Genomic DNA, 11,940 nt, shown 5'->3' with positions numbered 1-11,940 from the left:
ATAAACAATGGGAGGTACTGGACTAAACGAGAGATTTTTGGCACAACTTGACTGAAAGAAGGAATCTATTGATAAGACACTTTCTGATACATCAAGGGATCGTCAGTTTAGTAGTGGAGGAAGGTTTGGGAGATAAAAATTTTAGAGGGGTACATAGAGATGAATGCAGTAAATAGGTTCCAAACGATGTAAGTTGCAATTTGGAGATAAAAGGGTTGCACAGGATAGAGAGAAGAGTTTCATCCAATCAGTCTTCGGACTGATGAGCATCGTTTACATATAGTGCTTCAATTTTCTTCTTGTATTGCGAGAAGAGACGCGCTCATATCGACCACCAGTAGCTCTTCATAGCCCTTCACTCCGAATATATTGGTAGATGCAGGTTTCTTTTGTAATTACGTCAGTCTATCTTTCGAATTATGTCTATACAAACTGAACAGTTACATACCTCTAGTTGTATTAGTGCATTTTAGCACTTATATATTTATCCTCGTTTCTTACTCCATTACAGTATTTTTTGAAACTGAAACACTGCATCATATAAATTTTTATTTATTATCAGTTCATAAAATAAAAACCAAATGTGATACCCAACTGGAACAACCAAACAGTATGTTTAAAATTTGAATTAACACCATTTATAACATTGGCACATCTGGTTTTCACAATCGCACGGCATCTCTGCTCTCTCATTAAGAAAGAACGTAGTAAACCTTGTTTAAGAGATTCATATAAATTTATAAATTACTATTATAACTCAAGTTCAATCTATATTTATAACAAAATATGAAAACTTGATGTTCATTCAGTACAACAGTTGAAGTAAGGAGTCCAGTCAACTTGTCAGATTCAAAGAGAACATAGAAACCCATAACAAATACTAGAAAACTAGAAACTAAATTAGCTTCTGGATTTACTGAATGGTAAAAATATTACTCGCATAGTCCACTTTGAAAATACGTAAACTACCTAAGTTCTAGCATTGTCCTAAGTTTATCAGATTGCCAACACTTTTCATTCATTACACCACACACATGCTGCTGGAAGGTACAGACTTGAACCAGCATTTCACGCTGTTGTTGCCAGTGTTAGTGCTAATGATGATGTTTTATAATGGTTTCAACGTAAAGAAATACAGCAGTTCCATACCATCCGATTAGTAGACGGTTATTTCGCCCTGACATCACCCTGTCTCGCGGCACTCGAGGTGGCATCACACGACTAACTTCACCTGATGATGGGCATTTGTTGGCGCGAAACCCGTCGTGAATTTAAAAATAAAGCCTCACAGTTCAAGTGGTTGCGTCCATGTCTATTTTATTTGGTAAAAACTTTCTAAAACCAAGCTAACGTAAATGTTTATTTATTTACAACAACTAGTTTTGACATAGGTCATCAATTTTTCTGATAAAACGTGTTCATTTTGAGCTGGAACCTCAAGTCAAGCTGTCGTGTTAGAGGATAAAATGTTGCACATTAGACAAAAGTTCGTCGTAAATAAAATATTTAAAATGAAAAAAAAAACATTTTGTGCACATGGCACATATGCATATGTAGTGCTCACGGGGGATTGTTACCTGCTACTACGCATTTTACTGTGTACTGCTAGTTTTACGAAGTAAAAATAACCCGTGTGTGCTACATATGCGCACATTGCCATGTGTTTCTTGATTTTAAATGTTTTATCCTTGACGAACATTTGTATAATGTGTTGCATTTCTATCTATTAACGTAACAACTTGTGTGTGAAACTTCAACTCAAAATGAAGAAGTTTAACAATAAAAAATTTTCGAGACTCGAACATGACAGGAAAGTCTTTCGAAACTGGTTGTAAGTGAAGAAATATTTATGCGGTATTAGCTTTAGAAAGGTTTTACCAAATAAAAGAACGCTCTTTCTGATTTCCCAGCGTGAGAAATTTTAATCTATTTTAGTTCGAAAAACACGAAGTTAGTAATCCACACATTCAGCATTTATCCGTGTTGGCGTGCTTTACATAGGGATCTGTAGTAGAGTAAGGCACTTGTACTCTGAGGTCAGCTATTCTGTAAACGTCGGCGACAGCCGGCAGTGATTGCGGTGAGCCCAGCAGCGGGGGCGCGGCTGGTGGCAGTGAAGTAGCAGGCAGCAGGCGGTGCGGCTGCTCAGGCGGCCTCGTCCTCGCGGTCGTGGTCGTGGTTCTGGTCGTGGTCGCGGTCGGGGCGCAGCCGCAGCTCCTGGTCGCGCTGGTCGTTTCGCGCGGCGGGGCACGGCGCGTGGTTCCAGGGCTGCACCTCGCCGCTGCCCGCAGCCAGGTACACCACGCAGCTCGTCAAAGACACGGCAGACGTCACCCCGAACACCGGACGCCACTCCGACAGCGTCCGCGGCTGCGGCAGACAGACAGACAGTCAATTCTCACGGAGTACGACACGGCCAGAAACTACGAGGGGTGTACAACAAGTAATGCAACACATTTTCTTTTTTTCTCTGAAAGCAGGTTGGCTCTATTCGGGATTCCAGTACACCATATTATTCCTCACTCATTCGGCTACAAAAGCCACTTTTTCAATAGAATCTCCCTTCAATGCAATGGTCTCAAGTCACCTCACTGGGAGAGCCTGTATGCTCGCATAGTACGACGCTATTGGTCAGTATCTAAGCCAATTGCCTTCCATCATCCACATACTGATTTCCGACCCTCATTGAGCCAAACAAATGGAAGTTGGAAGGTGTGAGATCAGGGATGTAGAGGGGGATGAGAAAATGGAAATGCCGTGTGGCTAGGGCCTCCCGTCGGGTAGACCGTTCGCCTAGTGCAAGTCTTTCGAGTTCACGCCACTTCGGCGACTTGCGTGTCGATGGGGATGAAATGATGATGATAAGGACAACACAACACCCAGTCCCTGAGCGGAGAAAATCTCCGACCCAGCCGGGAATCGAACCCGCACCATTAGGCATGACATTCCGTCACGATGACCACTCAGCTACCAGGGGCGGACAGGGGGATGAGAAAGCAAAGTCCAATGAAGTTCTGTGAGCTCCTCTCGAGTTCGCAGACTTGTGTGAGGCCCGACGTTGTCACGGAAAAGGAAAAATTCGTTTACATTGCTGTGGTGACGAACACGCTGAAGTCGTTTCTTCAGTTGTCTGTGGGTAGCACAATACACTTCAGATCTGATCGCCACACCATGAGAGAGGTCATCAAACAGAATAACCCCTTCAGAGTCCCAGAAGACCGTTCCACTGGTTTTATAGGCTGAGGATGCGGCACTGAACTTTTTCTTCGGAGGAGAGGTGGTGTTCTGCCACTCCATGGATTGCCAATTTGCATCCGGTTCGAGGTGACGAACTTATCTTTCATTGGCCGTAACGATTTTCGACAAAAAATTCTCCTTATCAGCCTTGTAATGCGCAAGCAGTTTCGTTGTTCTTTGTGGACCACCCTACTGATAGAAGAGTATGTCAGCACTACCAACACAGACGTCAAGTTCAGTAGTGAGGGCCGGCCGGTGTGGCCGAGCGGTTCTAGGCGGTTCAGTCTGGAAAAGCGCGACCGCTACGGTCGCAGGTTCGAATCCTGTCTCGGGCATGGATGTGTGTGATGTCCTTAGGTTAGGTTTAAGTAGTTCTAAGTTCTAGGGGACTGATGACCTCAGAAGTTATGTCTCATAGTGCTCAGAGCCATTTGAACCATTTTTTTCAGCAGTGAGGTGTTCGATTATGATACGTCGATCACCACGAATGAGAGTGTCCGCACGTTCCGACACTGCAGCAGTCACACCTCTATGCAACCTACCGGACGCGTCTGCGAGTGCTTTTGTTCACTGCCAGGTCTCCGCAGACCTCTTGCAAGCACCTATGAACATCCGCGATGCTTTGGTTTTCCGCCAAAAGAAAATGACAGCTCTCTGCTTGGAATTCTACTCCGTTACAGACTTCATGTTGAGGGCTACGTATAGCTCCGCCACCTATCGGAACTTCATGATACTATGGGGTATGAAGCGGGAATATTCCACGATGTAGCACAACAAATACCGCACTTATTCAACCGAAACCGGCCGAGAAAAAAAGTGTTGCATGACTTATTGAACGCCCCTCCTAGCACAACCCTCTCCCGACAACATCAGTGTGCAAGCTCCAAACCAGCGTAATCGAGCACGAGGACAGTCGAAGTTTTAATCATCACTGGAAAAACTGACTCTCCTCGTAAAAATGACATGAGCCTTTATTTTTATTTTCGTTTACATACTCGCAGACTGCCGTATGACTGCAGTGTGTAAAGGATAAATGTTTACACGTAACACAGTGGTGCAAAGGAAGTCGAGACGAAAAATTTTATATGGAAATTTTGTGATCTATCAAGTCAGGAAATTACTCTGGTCTCCAAAACTTAAGGACAAAAGTAACATGAGCATGAAGTGCCACTGCCAAGTAACAGAGGTCGATGAAACTTGGACCATACATAGAAACAACTGCTACAATTTAGTACAGTACAGTACAAGATTACTGAAGGAGATACGCAAGGAGACGAATAGAAATAACAATTTTATTCAAAGATAATAATTACAATGAAGTGACCGCGAATCATGATGGTTCCCTGGACGTCGCAAACGGCGAGAAATGGATCTTACTAGGGTTTGTGATTACTACGGACGCCAGTGCATGCTCGCCATGTGCTGCCATGCTAGCCAAGGAGTTCTTGCTGTAAGGCGTTCCATTCCTTCACCAGCACGTTTGACGGCTATTGGTTGATCACTGGTGCATATGGACGTCTTGCAATTCGTCCCTCCAAAACATACCAAAAGGCGCTCGAAGGGATTTAAGCCAGGGGAACGTGTAGGCCAGTCCTTAGCCGAACTTCCTCTCCTTACAAAATTTCCTTCACCGCCGTTCTTCTTTGCCACTGCGCATTGTCACCCATAAAAATGAAGTCAGGACTGAATGCACCCTTGAAAACACGCTCGTGGAGAATGAGTAAAGTGTCGCAATAACGTTGCCTGGGAGTGTAAAGAGTTCAAAGATGTTGGGGTCAGTACATCCATCCAACATTATCTCTCCCAACATCATAAAGCTGGACCAGCATGATCGACCATGTTCCCGGATGCACTGTGTGCTCCCACTGGTGAGGTGGCGTTCTTTATTAAACTAGCTTCAAGTAATAGATTGTTTTCATAAAGCTTCTCCTAATATTCAGGACAGAGGGTATTTATGCGCAAAGTCGTAAAACGTTTCATATCTGAGTGCTGTTGTCACATTCAGTCTAGTTTTGCTAGACAGATGTCATTCCACTGTTTATGCCCCGGTTCCTCCCATCTTTAAATTCGTTTTTATCAGTATTTATTAAGTAAATGCTTAAATTCTTTCACATGCATTAAATTCGTTTTTATCAGTATTTATTAAGTAAACGCTTAGTCGCAGATACATTTTTAAAGCTAACGTTTCTCATCTTTTCAGGAGTGCTAGGGATCTGTAACAAGAGCGCCACTTTCTCCACCAATTCGATTGCTATCAGACCTAGTCAACGGAGCCTGTAACAGTGACATCTGTAGAAAAGTGTGAGGTTTTAGGGCTGGGAACTGCGTCCCAAGCCTGGTACACATTACAGTCCCTACACCACAGTACCATAGAACGATACTGAAGGAGAAAAATCAAAATGGCGCAACCGACTGATCAATTATCGTGCGGTAATACGTTTTCGGTAAGTCGTGTCACGTCAATCTGGATGGCTTAAGAAATCGTGTTGGTCTGCTGTAGTACGGAGGTTTCAGTATGAATCAGGACCGTGGACATTTAACGTTAAAAATAAAATAAAAGAGAAATCACATAACTACTTTTTCGAGGTGATGAAAGCTAAATTAAGCGGAACACCCCGCCGCCATGGCTGCCAGTAGTTTTACTATTTATAGCGATGGAGGAAACAGCTGTCGAAAGCTTGAGATTTTAGTCGAAATGACGCGGCCGGAAAACGAGACGGTTTTATTAAGCTTAGCATGTCCACCGTACGACCGTAATGAAAGCAAGTTAATTGCAAGAACTGGTCTCCTTAATGCTGACCAGGCATGTCTACTTTTTTTGCTATCCCAGCATGACACTTGAAATTTTTAAAAAAAAATCAGAGTATCAGAAAGTCAAATATAGTTCTGTAGGGCCCGCCATGTTCTGCCGCTATGCTTCATTCCTACTCTGAACACCGCAAGACGCATTTCCTGCCATCTGCGAATGCTCCACACAAGTATAGCGTTTCTGCATCACCTGCTTAGATATGATCATTTTCAGTTTCCTTCTGGAGCGTTATTCAGTACTGGTTCGCAAAACACTGTAAGTGGGCATCGCAGGGTAATTCCCGTCTACCTTCAAGCTTCTAAGGCAGTTTTACAGCATCTCGGTGACGTTCTCTCGTAACCCATACAAACCTGTGACCCTTCTTTGTATGAGTTCAATATTCCCTGTTTGCCCTATTTGCTATGGGTCCAGACATTTGAATAATATTCTCGGATGGGTCACACGAGAGTTTAGCATACAAACTCGTTTCCCCGAGTATCCTATGCCTTTGTAACTGAGTGGTCACTGCGGTTGACTGTCATGGGCAAGACCCACGTTCGATTTACAGTACTTCCATGGAGTTTTCCTTAGTCGGAGGACATGAATGGCGTGCACGCACAAGGGAATGGTCCAGTCCCACATGTCAAAACATGCTCAGAACATTTTTATACAGGAGGAAATCAAAGAAAGAACGGCCCTGTTAACATTTCACTTACTAAGACACACCATAAGTATTTTAAAAAAATTGAAAATTGCCAAATTCGTAGGTCGCCAGGCAGCTGCAGAATTGTACACCCCTACTAGAGCTGAGGCGGACTGCGCATGCGCAACATGGCAGCTGCATATCCTTGGTTGACGGCGCATCGGTAAACAGGTAACATAAGTGGACGCGGTCGTAATATGAAAAGCGATTTTCAGTTTTCGTTGATAGTTTGTCTGAAACAATTATCCGTAATTACTGTTCACTCAAATTTGCAACACTTTCAATATCCACAATATTTACCACTTGCTTTTGTGGTAGCGTTAAAAAGTGTTAACAATGGAGATAAAACTGAATCAATACCTAAGCTAACCTAACCTTATTCAATATTTTAAACACATAACGTTAAGCAGTGTGCAAACACGGTTTTGTTTCGTAAAATCAGACCGTGAAAGGAATAAATGGAAGAAAGACTTCCACGAAGTAATAAATACTCGCCAAAATGAAACTCGCGAAAATGTGAAAGAGAAATTATCCGAAAGATTTACTGTACAGGGCGGCCACAAAGTCTTGTCACCCCTCATAAATAACCAACATAAAGTCCTAAACTTGAATAAATAATACACGATTCTTTAGAGGAGTTTTCTTGAGATATGAACCATGTAAAGCTGTTTGTGAGAAGCAATGCACCGTTATCAATGGACGACCTTCGAATTGCAGCTGAGATGAACATTGCCCTAAACGTCTTCTTCGTCCTGGTTAAGCAAATTAAAGGAATCAAACAGTATTGGAAATTTCAAAACAACGAAGTTTACTTCAAGTAAAGGTGTAGAGGAGATGCTATTAATTCATACCTGACATGAAGACAAAGCTTGCTGTTATCCCCATGTCTGTTGCTTCTAACGCCGATCAGTCATGTTTCGCGAAAGAACCGCGAGCGAACCGCACTTTATCGAGGAGGAAAGAAGACAGAGTCTGTTGTGCAATTGATTAATACTACGGCACATCGATATACAACCGTGACAATAAGAAGTATGAGAGTATTACTGTTTATGAAGCTTTATATCTGTCTTCAGAGACCTCAAGGCATACCAAACAAAAATAAGAAAAAGGACTGTTTAGTGTCTAAATCTTATAATAGACTTACCAAAATCTGGAAAAATATGGAAGAATAAGTTTTAACATTTCATTCGAAACTGTTTCGAACCAGTTGCAGAAATTAATTCATTCCTTTTGTTGGACTCATGACCCCGACATATCGATACCTCTGTCTTCAGGAGGACGACGGAAAGACTGTTAGTAAAATTTAGATTCCACCCAGAACAACCAAGCGACTCTCGATAAATAAGTTTTTGGACAGTAGAAAAATATTTTAAAGTAATTGCCGGACAGTAATTTCCAATAGCTCTATGCCATTTGATGTTTATCAAGACAACATTATTCTTAAATTTCAGTCTTCTGTGCTTTATCAGATTGCATCGGCATATGTTACGAACTGCCTTAAGTATGCTCCGTATACTGCACAATAAGGAGAGCAACTGCCAGGACCAAATTTTATTCCACCGCAATTCTGTCAAACTAAATGAGTTATCACTGTGAAGTGCCTGAAAGCATTAATTTTTCTTTAGTCATGTGTGCCTGTTATAAGGAAAATGTTTGTTTTTGTCGTTCAAATGACATTTCGCTTTATTGTGACGACTATGGGTAATAAACAAGGAACTGTTTCATTGTTACTAAGCTATAGGCCTACATTATTCTAAAATTATCATAATAACTGTGCTACAAGAATTTGTAAAATGATGTATACGTAAGAAGTATTTCATTTCACGATTGACAAAGTCAACAATAATGTAACATTAAACACTGCCTTGATTTATTTTCCTCTTCTACCCTTGTAAGAATTACATATGCAACAGTTCAGTTGTCGATACGAATTGCCTCTTATTCAAAACATTAATGATATATGTGACATATTTGTACGGTTTAGGTGCTACAAATTCGCTTGTGTCGCCCCGTGTATAAGCACTACAGCGTATGCACTCTCTCGTCGCAGCCGGTCACGCGCTAGTTAGGAAAAATAAAACTTTTTGTTCTGCCCTACAGCAGGTCTTGTCATGGGGAAAGCCTCGTCAGAGAGGTCCACCGCATAAGCGTCTAGGGATGTGATTCCAGTGGTGGTTTTCTAGGTAGGAAGCGCTGTACAAATTGCTGTGATGAGCGCATCTTCATGCGACAAAAACGAGTAACTTCAACAATTTTTAAAAAATACTTGCAGTGCGTCTTGGATGCTAAAATTTTGACAGTGCACTTCTTTCGCTGTATTCTTCCCGAATAAGACTTCAGAGCTGGACCATTCCCTTGTCAGACTCGTGATGCCTATTGAGGAGCTGCTTGATAGAGCAGTAGCGGCTCATGGTCATGAAAACCGACAACGGCCGGCAGAGCGGCGTTCTGAAGCCACGTCCCTCCACACCACATCCAATGACGCCATTCACAGAGGATGACACGGCGGTCGGTCGCTACAGGTTGACCCGTCAAGGCCTGTGGACGGAGGACTCTACCAGCGTTAACTTTTGTCCCTCTATATTTTTGCTGTTTCTTAACTGAAACAATTTATTTGCAGCGATCGGACGTTACTAAAGGATGATCAAACAAAAAACGTGCTTCGTTCGAAACGTGACCGTGTTGCTTTAATATTCGTAAAGTCATCAATTCGATAATTTAGGAGAACTGACATAGTTCATTGATTTCGTAACTAACGCACTTCCTAACGCTGACTAGATGCTAACATTCTGATATTTACAGTTAAATTTAATTCGCACTGAAGTTTACCTTTGCTGTACTGCTATTCCAAATTAAACCATGAAGCTATAACAGTCCCCGGTAGCCTTAATAATTGTTCAAGTAGTAATACAGCCCTCCAACAGGCACTACTCACCAAGCTTTATGGTACTGATTTGACCACTGCTTTCGTGTCTAACTACGCGCACCTTCCGAAAATAAACCAGTTAATCACTCTCTGTTGCCCTACCATCCGACGGAAAACTTACAAACTCATATTTTATCAGCTCTCCATTTTTTTTGCGCTATTCGACTGCATACAACCGTTCCTGTTCCACACGAAACCTGAAAACGATTGCCCTCGTTTCATATAACGGTGTGCTTGGACATTGATGAAGAGAGCAGTAAGACAATGACTTCTGCCGGAAAAGACGCTCTCAGCTCCGAATGTTCCAGACAACCAGTGATGAGTAAAGGGTACAGTTAATTAAGTCACTATCGATTTGTAATACCGCATACAACCGAAGTCTGTCACCTGCAGTAGATACGACTGAACCTATGTGATTGTTCAGTTTCACATCCATACCGAGTTTTACAACGAGGTATTTGTGTGAGTTAACTGATTTCCATTGCTACGGCGTAAAGTCAAGTGACGGCACGCCAGTAGGTTCAAAAAATGGCTCTGAGCACTATGGGACTTAACATCTGAGGTCATCAGTCCCCTAGAACTTAGAACTACTTAAACCTAACTAACCTAAGGACATCACACACAACCATGCCCGAGCCAGGATTCGAACCTGCGACCGTAGCGATCGCGCGGCTCTAGACTGAAGCGCCTAGAACCGCTCGGCCACACCGGCCGGCACGCCAGTCGGAAACGTTAGAGCAGAGAGGGCTATAAAGAAGACGTCAGTCAATTGCCCGCTGACCGCCCCTCTCCAGCATGACAACTCGACCGCAGCGGCCTCTATGCGAAGAGGACATAAAAGCCGCGCCGACTGGTCGCGGCCCACTTCCACATCAGCTTCTAGAATAGGCATTTCAAGATTAGTGACTTAAGAATTATATATACTGAAGAAATTTCTTATTTGAATGTCGCTCTTCGCTTGCGACACTTCTGTGTTATTGTCGAAGTTCTGTATTGTCCTTTTTCATTTCGTAATAAAACTCATTAATACGATTTTTTTGAATGTTGTCTAGCAATCCGAGAAGGCAGGTACCCTAGACCACCCATATCTGACGTCAAAGCAGGATTCAACACTTATTGTGACTCATTCACATTCTAGACCTAAAACCTTACGTTTATGATTTCTAAACATTTAAAGAAATCTGCCGTTGTTAGCACCACCATCAAATCGATGTAATCTTTTTACAGACAATGTTTCATTATAGATAACGTCACCACTTGCATGAAGTCAGTAGTTTCTAGTAGTAATCTCTGCCAGGTCGTAATATACAACATCAACATCAACAACAAGGGGCCAACACACTGCCCTGAGGCACGCCTTACATTACATCTACAGCTCTCGACAACTTTCCGTTCAGGATAACAAGCTGCATCATCCAAGCCTGGCAATCACAAGTCCAGACAGAAATTTCATTTGGTACCCCATATTACCGCAATTTCGTTAATACGCAGTATAACAAAACGCACCTCCACAAGGGGAAGCTCGAGTCCACATTCGTGGGAATAATGACAACTCCGTAACTGCAAGCGATCCTGCTTGCTGCGAAACGCCAACAAGATATTGTCTGCAGAAAGCTATTGCGAAGAGCTCTTGGTGGAGTGGTTTCATAGCAATCTCCATTAGCCCTCGAAAGGCCCCTGGCGAGCTCATCGTGTCTGCAAGTATCTCGCGCCTGTTGGCTATGCCGGCGAGGCATTTGCTTTGAGGCGACGGAGACAATTCCAGAGCAGACGTGGGTATCGGCAAGTGGTCGCGCGGCATCCAAGCTGTCGCCCGCCCTCCCACAGGGACAGCCAACCGCCACTGGCCCGTAATTAGCCCACCTAATCAAGAGACGCCTGCCGACTGCGCTCTAATTACATTCCTGGACACTGGCGCTTCCGTCGCAGATTGCATTCCCTCGTGACTGCCTGGCCAAAGGCATGCCATCTTACTCTCACCCTCTCACCCTCAGCAACCCTTTGTTTGACATTCACTGTAGTCGCAAGCAAATTCTACACTATTGGCCATTAAAATTGCGACACCACGAAGATGACGTGCTACAGACGCGAAATATAACCGACAGGAAGAAGATGCTGTGATATGCAAATGATGAGCCTTTCAGAGCATTCACACAAGGTTGGCACCGGTGGAGACACCTACAACGTGCTGACATGAGGAAAGTTTCCAGCCGATTTCTCATACATAAACAGCAGTTGACCGGCGTTCCCTGGTGAAACGTTGTTGTGTAAGGAGGAAAATGCGTA

At 43.2% G+C, this 11,940-nt stretch overlaps 1 protein-coding gene across 1 annotated transcript in view; it reads right to left on the bottom strand.

The window, feature by feature from the left end:
• Nucleotides 1-536: 536 nt before the first annotated feature.
• Nucleotides 537-11,940, bottom strand: part of LOC124593824 (sialin-like) — a 538,743-nt gene continuing 527,339 nt past the window's right edge. The window contains exon 12 of the mRNA XM_047132173.1: nucleotides 537-2,370. Coding sequence (XP_046988129.1) covers nucleotides 2,146-2,370 — 225 coding nt within the window. The 3' untranslated portion in view covers nucleotides 537-2,145. The remainder of the gene's footprint in view (nucleotides 2,371-11,940) is intronic.

Source organism: Schistocerca americana, chromosome 2 (assembly GCF_021461395.2).
Source record: "Schistocerca americana isolate TAMUIC-IGC-003095 chromosome 2, iqSchAmer2.1, whole genome shotgun sequence".
NCBI lineage: Eukaryota > Metazoa > Arthropoda > Insecta > Orthoptera > Acrididae > Schistocerca > Schistocerca americana.
This window is presented reverse-complemented; position numbering and strand designations above follow the sequence as displayed.